Source organism: Calypte anna, chromosome 3 (assembly GCF_003957555.1).
Source record: "Calypte anna isolate BGI_N300 chromosome 3, bCalAnn1_v1.p, whole genome shotgun sequence".
NCBI classification, from domain to species: Eukaryota; Metazoa; Chordata; class Aves; order Apodiformes; family Trochilidae; genus Calypte; species Calypte anna.
In genome coordinates, this window is record NC_044246.1 from 9,835,163 (window position 1) to 9,857,716 (window position 22,554).

The 22,554-nt window shown below is 43.3% G+C and overlaps 1 protein-coding gene across 1 annotated transcript in view; it reads left to right on the top strand.

The window, feature by feature from the left end:
• KIF26B (kinesin family member 26B) overlaps positions 1–22,554 on the top strand; it is a 276,130-nt gene that overhangs the window by 245,891 nt on the left and 7,685 nt on the right. Inside the window, exons 11-12 of the mRNA XM_030448683.1 lie at positions 8,984–9,146; positions 10,256–13,694. Of these exons, the coding sequence (XP_030304543.1) occupies positions 8,984–9,146; positions 10,256–13,694 (3,602 nt within the window). The remainder of the gene's footprint in view (positions 1–8,983; positions 9,147–10,255; positions 13,695–22,554) is intronic.

Sequence of the window (22,554 nt, forward strand, 5' to 3'; positions counted from 1 at the left end):
GCTTCTCTGTGAAGTGGTTTGGGAGCATTATGTGAAGAGGAACCTTAAAATATAATAAATTGATTACCAGAGATGGAAGCATGACTTGAAGCTTCTGACTGTTCATTTTGCTTTAATGCTGTTTAATATTTTCACTGCTTTACGTTGTGTTTTGACAGCTAATAGTCAGTATCCACTTTCATATGAGTGCATACTTTTTAGTCTGTTGATATAAATGAACAGTTCTGAGGGCATCAGCACTAAAAAAAAATGTTTCTAAAAATTTCTCTCATAATTTTGACATCCAAAAGGGGTATAAATGCTGGCTAAAAGTTCCCCTGGTAGGAAATTTCTCTCATCTGTGTGTTTTCTCTGGTGTGTTCAAGACTGGAGTTTAAGAATTTTCATTCTTGTTTCTGTGGAAACATGAATAAGATTTCTCTCCAGTGACCCAACCATCAGTTCTCACAGCATTTACATAGGCTTACTTCTTGGGGGATTTTTAGGTTATTTTCTGAAAGCTTCTTCAAGTTGGCCAACAGACTAAAAGTTTAATAATAGAGTGGATGAGGCAAACTTGTGCACAGGTGCATAGGAAGTGTGAAATCTTAAGCCTAACTTTCTCACAGAATACAACTAGTGAGCAGCACAGATGAATTCCGTAATTTTCATAATATCAATGACTGCCAAAATCTACCTTCTTTTTCCTTTTTTTTTTTTCCCTTTATGCACAGGAGGGTGTGCATTTTCACTGCCCTCTGCTATAATGCTGTGAGCTGAAAGCTCTGGGAGGTCGATATATAAAACCTTACTTCAAAATATGTATTTTGATGAATGACCTTCCCAGTTTCATTGAGATGTCATCTATTTATGCTCATAACAGTGCCAAGTGGAGTGCTTTCTAAGACTAAACAGCAGTTAATTTATTTTCAGGTACCACTCCATTTAGGATTGCAATTAGGATCACTAGAGCTGCTCTCCAGTACAGGAAACTGGGAAGGTCATTCTGCCAAATTGTTGGCATCTTGATGAAGGAGTGTAAACTACTGCTGTCGCTACTGCAGATCAAATGAGCCTAACCAGAATGAAGTAATTATGAAATCCTCCCAAAAGATCATGAATATTCATGGATCAATTACAGACATTTGAAGTTAATTTTCATTTGAGGAAATAACCCTGGTATTCCACTCTCAGTACATGTAAAACAGAACAGTCCTTGCAAGGAAAGGGCAAAGTGCTGTTGCTCACTGCTGGGCTCAGGAGTGCTGCTGGGCAGACTGCCTCCTGCCAGGCAGCACAGGAGAGCTCACTATGGCAGCAAGCAGCTTTTCTGTCCTCCCTCCAAATCACCATAGTGTATTCACAGGGGAGCAGCCAAAATGGTCATCTGGAGTGTGGGTAATGCAAGAGCCATACTAGTCTGGTTAGACAGCTGCAGGTTTGCTCTGGAGGGGGAGCTGAGGTGGCTGCTCTCCTGCCCTCACTGCAGAGGCTGTCACCAATTGTGGCTCCTCAGCACGTATGACCTCAGCCAATGACACTGGGAGCAACTGAGCTGCAGGGAGCTGAGATATTCTGAAAAACAACCTTTTCTTTAGCCTCTTGAATGCTGACTGGAAAACATCACTCTAATCAGCCTGCTGCTTGACCCAGGGAATCTGGTGGAAGCTGGGAGCAGCAGCACTGCAAGCAAAGATGCCAAGCAATAGGAGCTGAGCTCTTCATGGTGATGGAAGGGTGTTGGAAATGCCCTTGCTGAGTGTTTTTTTGCTTTGCTCATGCCAATATTAGCCATCAGAGGGGCTGGTGTGAAGGTGGTTTCCAGAAAGTGTCCTCAGCAAATTGTCAGGGGGTGTTTCTTCAAGCTGCTTTCTTGTCATGTGTTTCCCCTTATCTCTGCTCTGTAGGCACAGGCTCTGGCCAGCCACTCCACCCTTTCCCTTCCCAGCACTCCTGCTGTGCTGCCAGGGTGCAGAAAGCCTGAAGGAGAGGCAGGGGGGCTTCTAAGCTGCTCCAGATGCTATTCCATAATTGATATGATTGCTGCCTTCTCATATAAAGTAAACAAATGCCTTCATAGAGACAAGCTGAGTCAAACTTTTGGTTGCTGTAATACTCCCAAGTTAGGGAGCCAAACATGGAAGGACCTGAAGAGAGGGCAGGTGAGTGTACCTTGGTAAAAGTTAGCACAGAGCCTGGCCACATGCAGAGTCCTTAAATTATTTAAAATCTGGATCATTATTGATTTAAACTGTGGCATTTTTTTTCTCCTGTAAATCAGTCTTACTTATTGTGCACGTTTTCTTAACCAGTGGCAGATTTAAGAGAATCTGGTTTTAGCTACAGCATAGAGTTGCTGAGCCTAATTAGCTGCCTGGATTAATTGAGCTTCTGTTTTTCAGCTAGAATTTATTAGGAACTGTCACTGTAATGAGGCAGACCAGTAGGATCCTTTTCCTTTTTTAGTATCTTTGAGCTTTGTTTGTGTGTTTTTAATGGTTGATTGTGAACGATGTTTGGCTTTGGGCTGGGAGTTGGAGTACAGAAGGTAGAGGGATCATTTTGTCCATTTTCAGTGCAGCCCTCTTTCTGAAACCCATCACTGGTGTCCAGCAGAGCTGCCCTCCCAAAAACCTCCTCCTCTCTTCTACCCCAACACTTGCTGTGATTTGCTGTGACTCTGGCTCTTATTTGAGTAACCCTGTGACCAGTAAATAGGAGTTTATGTCTTCAATTTGATACTAAGTGTGAAGTGCACCTTAATCAAACCACAAAAATTCATGTAAGTGGGACAAAGACTGTGAGGAACTTTTCCTCTTTTTTTGTTGAATTATTTAAATGTATCTTGTGCTGCTTTAGCTCCACTGGTGGTGCAAGACAGAAATGAGCAGATGGAGGAGCCATCTCTGTGCTTCTCCAGGGCCACTGTAGAATTGCACAGCTCAGACGTGGGCTGGCAGTGTCAGAAACCATGCATTCTTTAATGCACTGGGAAAAGTGGCTCTGTTGTGTGATAGCAACTGCTTTATTGAATGTTCTACTGTGAATAAACTTGAATTGCTGAGACCAGCCAGCAGGACCTCCAAAGAGAGGGGCACTTTTATGTCATTTTGTGATAACAGGGTACTCCTGGGCTGCTTTGTAGACTATTTAAGTTTTGCTAGCTTTGGGAGCAACTTTTATACAAAATTTCCTCTTGAATGAGCCCGTTTTATGGTGAGAAGGACAGTCTGTTTCAAGGAGTCAAGACTAGCTGCGGCTACTGTGAATCTTTCCTGTCATTGAATTTATTTGCTGTCTTTGGTGAAAAGAAACAAAAGGTGTTTTGTGTGTCTGGCACATGCTCATGTATTGTTACTGGCACAAGAATTGTTCTGCAATATGAAATTTTTAGTTCGGCTCTTAAAAGATGAGAATTGTAAGGGGAATTTCCCTACATTTTATATGCATTTTGTAATACTACAATTTGAGTGTAAGTCCCTGTTACCCCATACTTGACTGCAACACCCTCTTTCTTTCCTGCTCTTGACTTGTGCAGTGTCACATCCCTTGCAGATGTGGTTGTAATTTCCCTAGTACATGAATCTGAGCACAGTATTTCCTCAGTATAGTCCTTTTAGCTGGCTCCCTCTTCCCCTGTGCACAGAGCACAACTTTCTGGCTTGATCCAGAGTTACCTTATACCAGGTAACTGCAGTGTCAGTAGAGATTTCTACTTCCACTTTGCTTAATTTTTTATTTAAGACTAGTCAGCTTCCACCTGGAACAAGTTCATTATTTCCCTACTGCCTCATTTCACCACGTGAAGGATTCCCCAGGTTAAAGGTCCAACACATTACCCATCTTTCTTCAACTGCCTTGCTTCATTTTCTAACAAAGCCAGGCTTACATGGCTGAACCACTGAGGGCTTTATCATTCCACCTGGCCTGTGCCTACACACATTGTTCCCATTTCCTCTCTCCCTTAAAATTATTAACAGAAAGGAAAGACATAGCTAAGCAAACTATACTGATTCATCACAAACTCAGCTGTTACACACCTGTAACATCCAGTCTTGGGTTTGTGCCTTTTAAGCTATAAACTGTCCTCTATAGAGATTATTTCCATGCAAGAAGAGCCAAAACTAAATGGAGCATTTATGTGGTTTCCTTGTTATGCAAGCATTTATTACAGTGAATGAAGCTGTGCTTCAGCACAAAGGGGCTGAATTAAGAATTCCTGATCAAAAAGAAATGCCATAGTTACTGAGACTTTTCCTTTAACATTCCTCTTTAAATAATTAGATTACAAGACACCTGAGGGCATACATCATCTGATCCTGTAACAATAGCACCTTGAGGTGCTGACAACTTTCTCCTTCTGGCTGAGTGCCTGGGAAGACACTAAGGTATATGATTAACAGAGAGTACAAACACACACCCTTGCACATCCTAAAGCATAGTTATAACATTGTATTGCTACTCTTGTGGAATGTTATTACTTCTATTCCTGATGGTGCTGTTCTTGTCATGGAATAGCCAAAATCCTCATAGCTGTAAGGTGAGAGGAAGGGCAAGACAAAATAAATATTTGTTATCAAGGTAGAAAAAACAAAACAAAACAAAGTGTATAATAGGATTGATTAAATCCACAGAAAAAATCATTATTCCAAGACTTCTTAAGTTCTATCTTCCTCTCTAATATTCCTTCATTTTGTGAAACAGTTATGTGATCACTTCTCCTGTATAATGAATGGTATTCTTTTCCCCTCTATTTAAAATGCTGCCAAGGGCTGTGGAAGAGAAGTATTCTGAAGGGAGCTGGGATTACCTTTGGATCTGACTTTACGAATGCATTCCTTAAAATTTTAGGTGATCTCTTAATTGTATGCTTCTGGTTTTCTGGGTGCCCAGGTTGAGAGTCAGCTGCTCCATTTTCTCTGCAAGAGAAATTAGCTGCTCTTTGAAAATAAAAAACTATATAACATTCAGTACTCTGAAAGATCAGAGCTTCACACCAAACACCTATACTTAGCAGAGTCTTTAGTGCTGCAGGTATTGTCAGGGGATTATATACCTCACCTCAGAGGCATTAATCAGATACTGCACTGCTGAGCTCCATAGGGAAAAAAAAAGTTCCTTTGAAGAAATCAGTCATTCTGGATTCAGAGCTGAGTTTGGATAGTCTAACAGTAGATAAGGCACAAGTCTGCACATTAAAGGGCAAGGATTAAATAACTTCTTGTTCAGTGAGCATTGTTTATCCTGTGCAGTGACTGAGGCAGGGGTCTAGTGGAAAAATAATATCCAGCCATGGCATGAAAACCTTTGACTTAATGTATATAGGCATTTAGGGAGTGCCCTAGGAAAAGTATTATGATCGTCATTCTTCTCAGGAAAGATTGTGTTTTTGAATCTAAGTGTATTTTATCATTCATGAGGAAGGACAAAAAGATATGCTTCTTTTAAGGAGCATATAGATGTATATTTTTCCTTCTTACTGAGAAATTAAACGCTTAATTTACACTGATGCCAGTTTACATGGTGAAGTTTGGGAAGAGAAGGAATAGAGAACACTCTGCTCACTGTAGCACTGGCACATCTCCAGTTTGGGGAGTTTTTATACCTGCTAGGGTTCCTTACTGGCATCTGTTGAGAGACTCAGGAAATAACACTGTGAGTCTTCCAGAAGCTGCTGTAGCACGAGAGGGTGGAAGTATGGAAGAGGTAAGGGACAAATGGAGAAAAGTCCTCTCCATCTGAAGGAACTCCAAGGAACAAACTGGGGATTTCTGCCTGGCAATCTTCAAAGTTCTTCCTTTCTGGATCCTCTGTACTGGACCTGCTGACATACTGCCTAGAGACATCTGAGTTTAGTTTCCTCCCTCTAGGGCTTCTGCTTCTGGAATTTTACAGAGCTAGAGCTTTGCATACTTTATTTTGTTTTACATGTGTGGGATGTATGAATAGTATTTAGTAGAATTTTGCTGTAACCCTGATGATCAAAGGAGCTAGGCAAGAAAAGGTTTAAAGGTAATGGCAATGTATTTTGTTTGATCAAGTGATGCAGTTAGGAAAATGAAGTAACTTTTAAGTATGGAAAAGGCTGCAGAACTGACTTCCTAATAAACTGATTCTGAAGTCCTGAGTTTGGTAGCCTGGCCCCACCTTCATTGTCTATCCCCATATTCATGACAGGTTATGCTGGATTTCCTGAACTATCAAAACATCAGTGGATGGGATAGAAATGCATTTAAAATGAAGAGCGGTGTATGAAATGGGCTCATCATGCTGCTCTGGCATATCACTTTACTGCTCTTGGAGCAGAACAGAAATGGACCATTAGCAATCCTGAAGATCTCCCGTTTCCTACAAAGACACTGGTGCATTTCACTCTGGTGCTGTGAGGAACTTGGGACCTCCTGCAAACCAGCCTCTGCTTAATAAGAGGAACCAACATGCACCCAGAGCTGGAGTTTTTCTTTGAGCATCTTCAAAATGTCCTGTGTCTCAGTTCAGTTTGCATATCCAAAAGGTCAATAAAGGTCATTCTTCTCAAAGCTCTTCCAGGGTGGAACTTCAGGCCTTCTATTTGTAAAACTTCTGCCTTTACAGGAAATTGACTTTTACAAATACCAGCTCATGAATCACCTAATGAAACAATTCAGAGCCTTTCATTTTTTCACAGGCAGAAATGCCACGTCAGCATTCAAAAGAACAAAGCATCTACTTTGTGTCTCAGACTGTCTGTCAAGCAAATTTCAGTGAGACATCCAGAATATTTTACCAAAATTTTCATCAGTTGATTATATGGTTAGTTAAAAATTAAGCCCCACATTTTTGTGTTATTATGTTCTCCTTGATTTTCCTTCTTTATTTGAGAAGTTAGTAGGCTCTATTGTGAGAGATCAGTCAACCCTGAACAGGTGACCTTCTCATATGAAAATGTGCACAATTTAAAAAAAAAAGTGCTTAGCAAATTTCTTCCTCTTTATTTTTCAGTGTACAACAATGCCATAAGGCTACTTATTTTGTTTGGGTGCAAAGTGAAGTTGATGGTCAAGATGCAGGCTGTGCTGAATGAGCAAACAAAAATTAGTAATTGGTCCTAGCTGGGTGTTTTTGCTGCTAGGTTTCAGGCTTTAATGCTAAATAAATCTGCCCTTTAGTTCCTATCTGATATATGTCACAGAATCATTGGATTTATAGAATAGGTATTTCCTCTGTGTCGTCATTCTTCTTACAAGTGTATATTTCAGCACAAGGCAGATGGCACTGATTATTTTATATTCATAATGCATAGACCTCTAGGAGAGCCACGCTGCACTGTGCTGATGCTGGCTGCATGGGTTATGCATTCTCAGGGGACTGACATGTTCAGAATATATTCCTTTTGCCCTTTCCCGTCATCTCATGTTTTGCTATGATAGAAGCACTAGCAAATGAAAGGCTTGTTATTGATTTCTGTGCAGATGTTAATAATTTTTACGTAACTCTGCCTTCGAGTGGCAGTAACTGATGCACAAAATTTGACATCTTAATTATTTCTTGATGGAAAGGAGGGCCACTAACCTGGCATACAGGAGCCTATTAACTCTGGATCTGTGAGTTCAAAGCAGCCTTAGGTCACAAGTGAAATGAGCGAGGCTGCCTCAGTGTAGTCTTTATGGATGTTTGTCTGCTTCTCAAAGACACCAGATTGTCTTCAATGTGTCTGGAGCAGATGGAAGCAGAAATCCTGAAAGAAAAAATGTTTTACTTCCTAGCTAGGCTAGCTGAGATCACAAGTACTGGAAATCTTAGGAGAAGCACAATTTATGAGCTTCCCAGACTTATTGCTAGATGCACCAATATATGCATTCTAAATCCTGTTGTTTACTGAATCAAAAAGAGATGTTCAAGAATTTTGATGTTTGTCTGTCAGTCCTGTCCAGTAAGCATAGCTTCAGTTCCTAGCACTTGCAGCTTTATGCAGAATTTCTGTCAGCTGGAAATATTAAGTGGCTAACCAAAGGTACACACAAACCTTTGGCCATGAGCAGATATTAAACAGTGAGCCCCCAAAATCTGATCCCCAGCCACTGGGACTGTTGTCATTACAACAGTAAAGGCAATTCCTTTAGCAATAGGTAGATATAAAGCTCTTGCTGTCTTTGCTTTCAGCCATATGTAGCTATCATCCATAAACTTTAGGAGAGGCTTTCTTCAAGAGGATGCCATTTCCCAACTGACCATCTGACTGACCTTTACACTGTGTTGTGAAAGCTGTTTTAAAATTTTTTATTGTGCATTTCTGATTACAGGATTGAATGACCAGCACAGAACTGTTATGTGTTATTATGCTATTAAAATTCATACTCTTCGTCCAGTCACAGACAGCCCCATCATAAGGCATCAGCATTTCAAAAGCTATCTTATGCTGAACAATAGAGTAAATGGCATGAACAGAAAATCTGATTTCCACCTCATTGGAAGAAAAGATCTAATATGAAAGAACAATTGTGCAAAGTCTTAAGGCTTGATTGTTTTGTATTTCACCAGCACAATTCAAATTAATTTCAGTGATTTAACTAGTACTGTTATTATTGCATTACCCAGTGCCCTAAAAGGAAAGATAAAATTTGGATCTCCTAATCTAATCCACTACCCTCTTGTCCTCCAGAGCTAGGGCAGTTTTCTTGTGCACTGGGAAAGGGCAGCAGCTTGATGTTTGCTGCAGCAGCTCCTTAACTACTGATCTCCAGTGCTGGTGTTTGTCTCTGTACTGGCAGTGGTAACAGTGCAGAAGGACTGAGCCAGAAGAAGACAGAGGGTGAAATGGGTGGAGGAAAGAAGTTTAAGTTGCAGTCAAGGGTCTTTCAGCGTGCTCAGCTGCAGACTTAACACAGTACAAACCTGAGGAAGGAAACTAATTAGAATTCCATTAGAACGAGGAGAAAAAATCCTGATGAGACTCAAGCCACATCACGATGGTCAAAGTGAAGCACTGCTCGCTAATGTAGCCTTAATTCATTTTATTTTGCAGAGACAGCAAGCTCACCATGTTGCTCCGGGAGTCCTTGGGGAACATGAACTGCCGCACCACAATGATAGCTCACATTTCAGCTGCCGCGGGGAACTACGCCGAGACACTGTCCACCATCCAGATTGCATCAAGGGTCCTCAGGATGAAGAAAAAGAAAACTAAGGTAAGATAATGTATAACTCCCTTATTGTAATGGTGGAGGAGGGAGGAAGAAGGACTTTGAGGGGGCCTTAGCTAATGTGACAAAATCAGTAATCAGTTCTAGAGTGTGTGGGTTGTACGGGCCCTGTCCTCAGCAAGTGGCTTAAAGCTCAGAGCAGACACTGGAGGGGGTAAATGTTTCAGCTTCACAGGCAGAGGAGTTCAAACACAACTACTGTTGCAGGTTTGCAATCTGGCCTCATTTAATGAATATTGCTGTCAGAGAGCATTTATTTTTAGTTATGCTTTTAATGCTAATGAAATAATAAAGAATCAAACAGCTGTAAAGTTAAAAGAAATTTGGATTAATGAAATATGAGATTCTCTTTGCTTCTTAGAGAGAGCAGAAGCAAAAGAAATGCAAAGCAGTGTGTCCATTGCCACTATTGATGGCCCTTTTATTCCTGCTGCTTCTAAATACAGGTGATACATTTCCCAAGATGTAGAGTGAGGATGGCCTATATCCACTTCCATGTTTTAGAGCCTTGGTTCCTTCTGAACAGCTGTGTGAATTGGACTCAAGGACTGAATTTTCAGCTTAACATTTAAATTGACAGCCTTTGGACTGACAAAACCTTTTTTGTCAATTTGGAGAGACAAGTAAAGGGATTCAGTCCATAGACCATCACAGCAGTGTGTCTTCAGGGACTTCTGAGTGCACATTGATACAATTCTACACACTGGCAGTATGACCAAAAGGGGATTGCTGTTATTTTCTGTGCTTTATTTGTGTAATGGGTTTTCTTGTTCCTCTTCACATGCACACACACACAAAATCAGCAGATCTTTGATTTCTTTGGTGAGGCTCAATTAAGGGAAGGATTCTATTCTGTTCATTCAGTACTTTTGTTTTGTTTTGTTTTATTTTTTGAAGTCCCCTGATTTTGAGCTGGGCCACTGGGTTCTTCATTGAACAATGATGTGTATTTGCTGTAGGTGTGTAGGTGAGAAGCATCAGTGCTCTGTGCCTTAGTTTAGAGATTTCCCAGTTCAGGTATGACTGTGACCTTTTGATCTAAGGAGCCAGGGGCTGTTTGCAATGCTAAACGTCTTACTCTCTCTCTATTGCAGTACACATCGAGTTCTTCTGGAGGAGAGAGCTCCTGTGAGGAGGGCAGGATGCGGAGGCCAACCCAGCTGAGACCCTTCCATTCTAGGAACACTGTTGACCCAGACTTCCCTATTTTACATTTATCAAATGATCCTGATTATTCATCCAGCAGCGAGCAGTCTTGCGACACGGTGATTTACGTTGGCCCCAATGGCACTGCCCTTTCTGATAAGGAACTGACAGATAATGAGGGTCCCCCTGACTTCGTTCCCATAGTTCCTGCTCTGCAAAAGACAAAAAATGAGGGCAGGATGGAAGAAGTTAGTGAATCAGGGCCCAGCACATCTGAGAGAGACTGCCTGAAGTGCAACACCTTTGCAGAGCTCCAGGAGAGGCTGGATTGCATAGATGGCAGTGAAGAGACCGACAAATTTCCCTTTGAAGAGATGCCTGCTCAATTTAGTTCAGAACAGATGTCTAAGTGCTCCATCTCAAGCCAGCTGGCAGAGCTTAGCCACTTACCAGAGTCAGATAAAGAAGATACAACGCCAGAATGTCAGCATCATGATAGAGAAGCCAAGGAAAATATAATTGCAACACCCAGTAAAACTAAGAGAAATCATTCCCCTGTTCCTTCTGGAGCTCTTACTAATGTTTCAACTCCTTCTTCCCCCAGGAGTGTAACGGGCAGCTCTAGTAAAGAGCTTAGCTCTTCTCAGTTAGCACACAGCACCAGCTTGCAGAGCAGCAAAGAAGGTCTCAACACCTGTGGATTTGTGGAAGGCAAACCTCGGCCAATGGGTTCACCCCGGCTTGGCATTGCGAGCCTCTCAAAGACATCTGAGTACAAACCACCAACTTCTCCTTCCCAGAGGTGCAAGGTCTATACCCAGAAAGGAGTTATGCCCAGCTCCACTCCTCCACCAGCTCCCCTGAGTAAGGATACTGGGATGATGTCTAGTGAATCCTTATTGCAGCCAGAAATCCGGACCCCACCTGCAGGCATGAGCCCTCAGGTCATTAAGAAGTCAGTGTCCTCCAGAAACGGGGATTCCGAAGAGACTGTTCTTGATGAAGATAGACAGCAAAACGTTTCTCCAGAATCCAAGAAGGAGATTTTAAGCACCACCATGGTTACTGTGCAGCAGCCATTAGAGCTGAATGGAGAGGATGAGCTGGTATTCACCCTTGTAGAAGAGCTGACCATTAGTGGGGTCCTTGACAATGGGCGCCCAACCAGTATCATCAGTTTCAACAGTGACTGCTCTGTGCAGGCTTTGGCCTCTGGGTCTAGGCCAGTCAGTATTATCAGCAGTATATCTGAAGATCTTGAATGTTACTCCAGTGCAGCTCCTGTGTCAGAAGTCAGCATCACACAGTTTCTTCCACTTCCGAAGCTGGGCCTGGATGACAAATCCCAGGATGACGGCAGCAGGCGCTCATCCATCAGCTCATGGTTGAGTGAAATGAGCACAGGAAGTGATGGTGAACAGTCATGCCACAGCTTCATTGCCCAGGCATGCTATGGGCATGGGGAAGCAATGGCAGAACCCCCTGTTTCTGAGTTTGCGAGCACTATACAAAGTGCCAGCATGATTTGTGTAAGTGAGAAACAGAAGCCAGTGCCTGACAACATGCTTATACTGTCAGAAATGGGAGAGGAAGCTTTCAGCAAAGTGCCACCCATCAAAGGCTGTAAAATATCAGCTCTAGGGAAAACTACTGTCACCATCAAAAATACTGCAAATCTCAGCAGCTGTGAAGGCTACATCCCAATGAAGACAAACATTACCTTGTATCCATGTATTGCTGTTAATCCCTTCAAAGCACAAGACACTGATGAGGCTGTACCAGCAGTGACTGCAGACCCAAAGGTTCCTCATCCCCATGACAGGAAAGAACCCAGTGCTAAGAAGGATATCAAATTCGAAGACCCTTGGCTGAAGAGAGAAGAAGATGTAAAGAAGGACAGCTCTGGGAGCAGTGATGGGACAAAGCCTGACACAGCCACAGTATCAGCCAAACCTGAGCACAGCACAAAGCAGTCCTCAGCTGACAGGTTTAGCAGCAGCAGCAGCAGTGGGGACACCTCTATCTCTCCAGGATCTGACAGTCTAAAGAGGATTGTGGATGGGTGTGAGGTGGTAGCGTCTGGCTCTGCAACTCAAAGCCCTGTTCGTTCCAGTGACAGCTTGAAGAACGGCAGCCTCCCTCGAGGGCTCCCAAGGGCAAGCAAGCTGGAGGAGCCTGACAGTCACCTCCATCCTACTGCCACTGATAGCAGTGGACTCAGCCCTCCTGTTCTCCTCCAGTTTTCTAAGGCGAGCCTTGACAAGAAAATGGTCTCTCCCAAACACTGTGTCCTCACTCGTCCCAAAGGGACCCCTCCCCTGCCACCAGTGAGAAAGTCAAGCTTGGATCAGAAGAACAGAGCCAGCCCCCAGCACAGTGCAGCCAGCAGCACCACAAGCAGTCCCTCCAGCCAGCCTGGGGCCTTCCTGGCCAGCTTCCCTGAGGAGCTGAATGCCAAACAGAAGGGCCTTGCCATTGACAGCAGCAGCAATAACAGCAGCAGCAAGCTCTTCAGTGCCAAACTGGAGCAGCTTGCCAACAGAACTAACTCCCTTGGGAGGTCCACAGGGAGCCACTATGAGTGTTTGTCACTGGAAAGAGCAGAAAGCTTGTCCTCTGTGAGCTCCAAAATGAGCCCTGGCAAAGACACCACCATGCCTAGGGCCGGGAGGAGCTTCAGTCGCAGTGTCATGTCCTCACCCACCAACTCGGGCCTCTCCCAGTCCGCAGGTGCCTCCCCCAAGGCCAGCCAGTCCAAAATCTCTGCAGTCAGCAAGCTCCTGCTGGCAAGTCCCAAGGCCCGCAGCCTGTCTGCCTCTGCCACCAAAACACTCAGCTTCTCGACCAAGTCCCTGCCTCAGTCTGTAGGGCAGAGCTCCAGTTTGCCTCCAAGTGGGAAGAACATGTCCTGGTCAACGCAATCCCTCAGCAGAAACCGGGGCTCCAGCCTTGCTTCCAAATTGCCCCTTCGGGCTGTGAACGGGAGGATTTCAGAGCTGCTCCAAGGCAGCGCCGGTGCCAGAGGCTTACAGCCACGGGGAAGCTCCGAGGCAGATGAACGCGGGGGCCTTCCTGGAGATGAGAAGCCAGCGGTTCACATCCTGCCCTCCCCTTACAGCAAGATCACCCCTCCTCGGAAACCTCACCGCTGCAGCAGCGGTCATGGGAGCGACAACAGCAGCGTCCTGAGTGGGGAGCTGCCCCCTGCCATGGGGAAAACAGCCCTCTTCTACCACAGCGGGGGGAGCAGTGGCTACGAGAGCATGATGAGGGACAGCGAGGCAACGGGGAGCGCCTCCTCAGCACAAGACTCCATGAGTGAGAACAGCAGCTCCGCCAGTGGCAGGTGCCGAAGCCTCAAAAATCCAAAGAAAAGATCAAATGCAGGTAAGCTTGCAGTGGGGTCAAAGAGGGACACAGCCCAAAGCAGCTAACTGGTTCACACTGGAGAGGCCAGCCCCAAAGGTGAGCTAAGACCAGCTCTGTCTCTCAGCAGTGAAGTGAGGCCAGTGTAGGTGTCCCAGGCTCTGAGTTTCTTCTTTCACAACACACATGAATCCTGCATTTACACTGACTTTGCAGGGGAGTCTGCCCCTCAAACATTTCACCTAGATTTACTTCACTTGAACAGAAGATCATTTATCCCTAAAACTGGTCAGTAATGCCAATGACAGCCACACTCAAGTATTTATTTATACAAATACTCTTCTGATTTGATTCCAGAAAGATGCCTTTTTGAGGTGTTGAAATGTAACTGTTAGTCTTAAAAATATGCATATTGGCATTGAAACTAGTGTGCACAGGTGTGTGCAATACTAGTGGCTACTTATCCTGCAATATCACTGCCTGTCCAAAATATGTTGTTCTCATATAGTTGCTAATTTACCAGATATTCCACTTACTGAGATACTAACCTCTGGGAATCACTTGCAGTGAATGAACCGAGTATGCCTAACTCTCCCTTTCTTTATGCCCTTGACTGTTGTAGTAGGAAGAACATGTGCAGCACAGATGTACATTCTACATTCAATAGATACCACTGTTAAAACCATATCTGTAAGTGCCTGGCTGATTGTACCTGATCAGAGGATGCATCTGAAAGTGATGATTTTTCAGACTGCAAGCACAGGCCAAGTGATGAAATAGCCTTTCTGAAGTTAACTTTACATACTAGTGAGAAAACCTCTTCCCCATTCCTTCAGTTTATGTGGTAATTTTCCTCTTTCTGAGGAGCTGTTCCTCTTATAGCTCCTTTCAAATATGAACCTTTTAATGGTAACTTGCAAGAAAAAGAAAGATTTGTACATTAGGAAATAGGAAAACAAAAGTGTTCATCACAAATAGTATTTGTGGGTTTATACTGACAACTGGATGGTTTCATGGAAGCATTGAATGGTTTGGATTGGAAGGGAACTTAAAGATCAACTAGTTTCAACCGCCCTGCATGGACAGGGACACTTCCTGCTAACCTAGGTTGCTCCAGGACCCATCCAACCTGACCTTGAACACTTTTAGGAATGTGGCATCCACAGCTTCTCTGGGCAACCTGTTCCAGTATCCCACCACCTTTACCCTATAGAATTTATTCCTTATATATAGTTTGAAACCAGTACTCCTTGTCCTATCTCTAGTGTCCTTATAAAATGTCCCTCCTTGACTTTCCTGTAGGACCCCTTCAGTACTGGAAGACTTCTATAAGATCTACCCAGAGTCTTCTCTTCTCCAGGCTGAACAAACACAACTCTCTCAGCCTGTCTTCATGGGAGAGATGCTCCAGTTCTCTGATCATCTTTGTGGCTCTCCTCTGGGCTCGCTCAAAGAGCTCCATGTCTTTCCTGTGTTTGGGCCCTAGAACTGGACACAGTACTCCAGTTGGGGTCACACAAGAGCAGAGCAGAGGGGGAGAATCACCTCCCTTGACCTTCTGGTCACACTTCTTTTGATGCAGCCCAGGATGTGGTTGGCTTTCTGGGCTGCAAGTGCACTTTGCCAGCTCATGTTGGGCTTCTCATCTGCCAATATCCCCAAGTCCTTTTCCTCAGGGCTGTTCTCAATCCATTCTCTGTTCAACCTGCAACTGTCCTTGGAATTGCCCCAACCTAGGTGCAGGACCTTGTGCTTGGCCTTATTGAATTTCATGAGGTTGGCACAGGCTCATCTCTCAAGTCTGTTTAAGTCCTTGTGTATGTCCTCCCTTCACTCCAGGGAGTCAACTGCACTACACAGCTTGGTGTCACTGGCAAACTTGCTGAGGGCGCACTCAGTAAGTTATGGGAAAGCTGCCCATATAATACAGACTTTGTCCACAGGACATTTAAATGCAGAAATTAGTTCTGTGAGAACAAGTACCTCTGCAGATGAGGGGACAGAGAAAAAACTGCAATGTAGATTTTCCTTATTAGACATTCAAGAACATCCCCCTCTCCCCAGGGCAGATACTTTAAAAAAACTACTTTAAGAAAAGCTTCAGGCACAACCTAAAGATTCTTTAGGCTCATCCAAAACCTAACTCAGTGGGAAACCAGGATTTGTTTACTCTGATACTCATAAATACATTTGTTTCATTTCACTTCTCTCTTCTTTGGTGGCACACTGGAGGCTGGACAAGGTTAGAGATATGACCAAGGAAATGACCTTTGTGTTTTAGTTACAGAAGACCTTGAGTTCTGTGTTGTACTTTATACCAGAATTATATTTTGGCTCACAGATTTGGCTTACAGTAACCCCTCTACAGGACTGAACATTGGGTAGGTGGATATGAAAAGGGAGTTAAGAGAGGACTGTTTGAGACTGAGGTTTGAGGTTGCTTTTGTTCTTCTCTTCCTGGTCAGCAACACTGCAGATTCCTACCTATTGCTCTATCTGAATCTTTGTGGGAGAGGAATTTCAGTGGAGCATCTGTGTCCCTAGAAGTTGCCTGCCCAGTGAGCTTGGTGTAGCCTGGTGCATTGACTTCCCTCAAAGTAATTTGCAAAGCTTCTCTCTTAATTCAACCTGTTACCTGACATGGAGAGATTCTGAGAATATCACCTCTGATACTTTGCTTTTGAGAATGATTCCCTATGTCAGCAAGTAATTCCTTTATTGTTTTGAATTATTTGTATTTGTGTGTGTGTACATCCGGGGGTTATACGCAAAATTTTTAAAAAATAAATCTTTACAACCTTCCATATCTAGCATCAAACCACTCCCCCGAAACTAATAATGCTTCACTTTCTTATAATGCAGCTCCTTTTTGCATTTAGTCCTGCAGCAGTGAAATCATAACTCTGTTTTGATGTGTTCAGTAATAGTATAATTTTTCACATGTCAGCAGATTTATGATGGCATTAAACCAGGATTATGACTTCAATGCAGGAGAACGTGAAGGAGAAGCTGAGGTATCAGGGAGAATAGAGTTGTTCACAAATGTATTTTTATTACATGATAAACAAAAAATGCAAAGATTTGCACTCTTTCATCCTCTATAATACCTCCTTTCTATAGCTCTGTTCTAGTGTGAATCTTCTCTCCTAAGGAACACTTTTTAATGAAAAAGATAGCTTTTATAAGACAGATAGTATTTTAATACATAGCATCAAGAGCATTGGACCTTCCCTGATTTGCGGTCACAGATCTGCTGTGCTGTAATGGATATGGCACCATAGATATGCTCATTTCAGGTCAGGCAACCTTGTCCATTTTATTTATGATTATTATTAACAGAAATGCTATCTGTCAGACATGATCAACATGAATCAGCCCAAGCCCCAGTAAGAGAATCTATGAAGAGTCTTTAAGAGAATCATGAGCAACCCTGTCAGATCTCACAATTACTTTTGAAGTTCTGACATATTGAAGAGACATAATTTTTTTTCTTGTGATTAAGATCTCATCTTTCAGTGGTTTTAAGTGCATTACTTGTATGTGTAGGTGCTTCTGCCCTGGATGTCATACATGAAGCATCAGACCTACACTGACAGCTTTTGGAAGATAAAGGTAGTTCATATCCATCAGTGTTAACCTTAGGTTAAATTCTGGGCTCTGCCTGGGTGCCTGTTCAGTTCACAGGCATCCCACTATTGTTTGTACAAAGTCAAGTAAACATAATACAAAGAATATCTGCCTCTTGCATTCTGGTACCTGTTGAAAAATCATGTGTTTCTATCATGAAGTATGTAAGCCTTTCCCTTGGCACTAACCCATCTGCTTATTAAACATTTCCATCTTCCCAGCATTTAACATCATGCCCTAAAACATCGTGTCAGCATATACTGCCCCAAAGTGACTGCTTCTGGCAGAACCAGGGCTATTTAGCCCTGATCTATGGCTGTACATTTCAAAGCTTTGTACAGCTGCTCTTTAACCCACGCTGTGGTGGAAGTGTTATTCCAGACCCCTTTTTACAGGTGGAGAAAAGAAGGCAGAGAGTTCCACTGACTTGCTCAATGCCCACGACTAAGTAAGAGCCAGAGCCAGGGTTAAATTACAGGTACCCTTGACTCCTAACCTCAACCTCAACTGACTTGGCTGCACATAATCCCTGGCTCTTGCTGAGCAGTGGAGAGGGGGGTTTCATTTGTTATTTTCTTTTTGTTGCAGGCCCTCCCACAAGTATCTGTGCAACTATGTTATTTCTTTGCTCAGTACCTCAGTTTTTACTCTCTGAGGAACAGTTGGCATCTCAGCCACATTGCTGGCTCCAGTCTCTTCTCGTGGGTAAGCATGCTGTCCTGAGCAGGGCATGAAGTGCTCGGGCATAGGTTGTACAGACATAGCTAGCACTATTTTGGAATTCCTCAGAAATTTGAAGTGCAAGAACCCAGTGCTGCGTCATGTCAAGGCAGTGACAAAGGTGCTTTTATAATATGTACTCCAGTGTGTGATCAGGACATGCACTCAGGTTGAGCTCTATTTTGCCAAAACCATATTTGTATCCTGAAAATACAGAAGGTATAAGAGGGAGACAGGCAAGGTGGCAGATAAGGATTTGCAAGATCTATGCTTTATTCTCCGTTGTGCTGCTGGTTTGCTGTATCACCACAGGCAACTTGTGTAATTTCTGTGTTCCCTGGTTACCAGCTCATCAAACTAGATAATGGTGGTATGAAAAAAATAACAGCAGAGACCTTAGATCAGAAGTGTAACCTACCTGCTTTCTGTTCTTCTGCTTTGGTAGTTAGCAACTTTTCCCCGATTTACTTTGGATGTACATAGGCCCTACTCTAAAATCTCAAGGCAAAGCATGACTTGATCATTCCAGAGCTGGAGCTTTGGTGCTAGCTCTAGGTCCTGCCTGCTGTGAGCTAACAACAAAGTGAGAGGGAGTTTCTAATGAGATTTACCTAGTAAAGCAAGGGCCCCTTTACATTCCCATAGAATGTGCCCGGATGTCTTGTTTCTGCCTTTTACTCCCCCTTTCTTGCAGGTGTTATTTACAGGTTTCTTTCCCTTGGTCCTTTTAGAAATGCTTGTAAGGAGACCTTCTTTGAGGAGAGCAGAATGGTATGACATGAGGTTTTTATGGAAGCCAGAGATCTTCCTGAGGCTGTTTCCTTTCCTGTTCCCCATGGGAATAGGATTGTGTGCCTAATGGAGTCCTTATCCCATGTGATATCAAGTTAGATGTAAGAGCTGCATTCTGTCACTTCTTGCAGTGCTCTGCCGAGTTGGGATCGACCTCTGCTGAGGAGTGTGTCTCCTTTGATTTTTCTAGTCAGGGTTTTTTGGATCTGAATCTGAGCCTGGAGCTTTACTGGTGCTGGGGCTGGTGCCATTAGGGTGAAGCAAGTGCAGCAGGTGCCCCGTTCAGGGCAGTGCTCTGTGGCCCAAGCAGGCTTGGGGAGGCAGCAAGTGTGCTGGCATGTGTGGAGCTGCTCACAGGGCCAAAGACCAAGGACTTGAGCATAGAAGATGTGACCACTGTGGGGAGGAAGAGGACTGATGAAGACATGAGGCTTAGGAGGGAAAGTTATTACATGCAAAGTGATTTCAAGCTGGGTTGATCTGGGCCAATTCAGCCTCCTGAACACTGACTATCAATGACTATCAGAAAACAAAAATCTAAGGGATGCTATTGATAGTGAAGCCCAGTCTGGATGGACAAGACTGGGGGATAATCAGGATTTCCAAACACTGACTTTTTAAAGTTTCATCCTGAGCCCTGAATTGGAGTTGTGTATTTCAGCATTTACAGGATCCTGCTCCTGTCAGTACTAGAATAGGACTGCTATGCACGTATGTGTATGTGCGCACGTGTTATAATCATTGCACAGGGTACCTGCCTATAGATAATTAAAGATTCCTGCTGCAGCATTTTATGGCTTTTGCAGTGAAGTTTCATGACTCCTTGCGGCTCTTTCTCAGTACTGTTTCACCACCAAAGCAGAGCAAATTGCTACATGATTTTAAACACTTTAATAAAAAGCCAGACTGTTAAAACATGGCAATAATTATCTAGAATTAAAATCCGTTTTTCTCTCTTAGTTATGTGTGCTGGGTTACACAGATGGGGTGGTTGTAAGATGGATATTTAAAGGTTCCTGGAAAGGCCAGAAAACTTACTTACTTACAGAACACACTTACTCTCTGGAAGCACTTAGCCTTGCCTATGAAAGCAGCAGAAAAAGCCAGGGGCTGAATCTGCAGGCTGTAAATCATGAAAGTCTGTCTCCAACCAGTGTTGCAAAGCATCACATTTTGAACCGTGGCCAAAATTAAAATGATGAAACAAAACACCAACAAGAAGAGTCTGAGCTTTTCTTGTTGCATTCAAGTGAAAAGGAATTTGCTTCATGTTTTGTCTGCCTGAAGCACAGTGTGGAGAGCTGAAAATTGGCCTTTATATCACGAAGCCTTAGGGCATCTCCATAGTTTCTTACTTTAACATGCTTACAAGTGATGGTAGCTAATTGATATCCTGCACTATACTTTTACCATGACAAAGGATGTTTAGAATTAGGCAGGAAGAAGCTGCTTGCCTGCAGCTGACCACTGTATGCATGTGACTGCTGTCTGGACAGCCATGGGGGCATCAGAGGGTGGGGAAGTGTGGGTTTCAGCTCCAGCTTTTTTGTTGTTGTTCATTAAAACAACAGCATTGATTTTCCCAGGTCAAAGCCAGGCCATTTCATGCAGCAAATCTGTGTTGAAAGGGATCAGAGTAATCATTTTTTACACGCTTGACTACTGCATGCCAGTACTGAGCTTTTAGCCACATGAACATAGGAATGATTTAATAGAGGAAATGGCAGCAGGCTATTGTGCCCAGTGAAGGCTCCATGTAACATGCATGACTGAGTCGTACACCATTAGACTGGGTGTAAATAAAACCTGCTCCTGATACTGCCACAGAATTAATTCACTGGAATGCCTCCACTACCACTGTCCTATTGGGAGTTAATGCTCTGGCTCCAGAGCCTCTTACCCCTCCAGCTTCTGCCTTCACTGCCCAAGCAACTGGTGCATCTATTAAGTGCTGTGCTGTAGTAACAATAACCAGCTCCTTAAATAATGCCCCAGTGCTTTGAAATACCCGTTAAACCCAAATCCAGTCTGAAGTGAGATAAATATTTAGAAGAGACTCAGGTCATTTTTTCTAGGGTTCATGAATCCTGAAAACTCACCCTTCCTGATGTATATCTTCCCTGAAGCATCTCCCAGATTCCAACCTGCTACACTGCAGGAGGGCTGCTTCCTGATCTGGTTTTGGTGGTGTGGGTAGAAAAAAATGAGGAGTGGACTGTACCTCAGCATGCTCCTTATACTATACAAAACTAGTGTATATATTGTAGGTATGGACAGAATATTATAAGCTTTATTGTTGCTTTATTCCTATGGACAGCAAGTACTGATTTCTAGCCTCAAATGTCCTTCTTCTTCTTACCAATTCACAACAGCAGGATTGTGTACAAGTCAACACAGACTATGGCTTGAATTGTTTTATTGTGAGGGGGACATAGAAGGTTTTAATCTCATTGGTTGATCCTGTCAGTGTTTCCTATTCCAGGTATTCAGGTGCAACATGGTGCTTCATGTACTAGTTGCTAGGGTGAGTGAATAATGTTTAGATTTTCTGGCAGCAAATGCCTGGATTCTTTGGCGTTTGGAGTACTGACCTCAAGATGAGCACCCTGAATACTTCTGGTGATGTCTACACATAATCAGAGGACCTTCTACTGGAAAGCATCATTGATGTCTGCAGTAATCAGTGGGGAAACTGTGCAAATTGTATGAAAATCCAAGGAGTGAATAGCTGTCTGCTCTGCACTGTGGACAGTGCACTATAAAATAAACTTAGGAGAAAGGAGGTCAGAGGAGTGGGGAGGAGTTGATTCAGTCATGGACAATTGCCCATGAGGGCCGATCCCATTAGGAAATGGGAATGGGGGGAAAAGCCAGCATTGTGTTTTCAACTCAGACAAAGCAGGATCCCTGTTGTCAGACAGAGAAGAGCAGCAGGGGGACCAGGACAGATAATCTTTGCAAGTGGGCAAATAGTTTAATGCTACATTTGAGGTTGATGCTTTTGCTACTGCACATTATTTGTTGGAAATGAAGCCATGGAAGAAAGGGTGAAGCTCAGGGCTACTGCTTTACTTAGCCAGGATTTTTTTTTTTTCTAAACACTTTGAATTGTGACTGTCTAGTGAGAAAAAACCCGAAATGCTGAACAACAGGTTCTGTACAGAAAGACATTTTTTCTTTCCATAACATTAAATGCAGTGGGATATAGCTTTGTCTCCATATCCTGCCTTTGAGCATGCACTATTAGCTTCCAAAAGCATGATACATCAAGTTACAGTTTCATTTTCTGTTTGAAACACCTTGAAATTTCTAGGACAGCAGTTGATTTGCATCTCATTCAGTTCTATTCTGCTTTGAAGCAGTATACATAACTCTTCTTTTCATGGAAATTTTGCTTTTATACTTTTTGCGTTTACCTTTTGCACAGAAAAGACACTCTTCTGGAATGTGTGCTTGGAAAACAGTCTAGAGGGGACACTCCAAAATACACAGTACTTTAGCAAAACCAGACCTCTTAGAGTTTCTTCCCTGGTCAACTCTTCTGACCACACATCCCTGGGCAGTTGAGCAATTGTGCAGAGGTCAGTAAGTCTTCTTATCCTTAAGGTTACCCTTACATACCTAGCTGGCTTGGTCTGTGTTTCTAATACCTTAAGGCTTCTCTGGCCTTATCTTTGATGAAGTATGTTGTAGTTCCACTGCCACTCTTCAGTCAGATCTGCTCTCCCACTGCACACCTTTG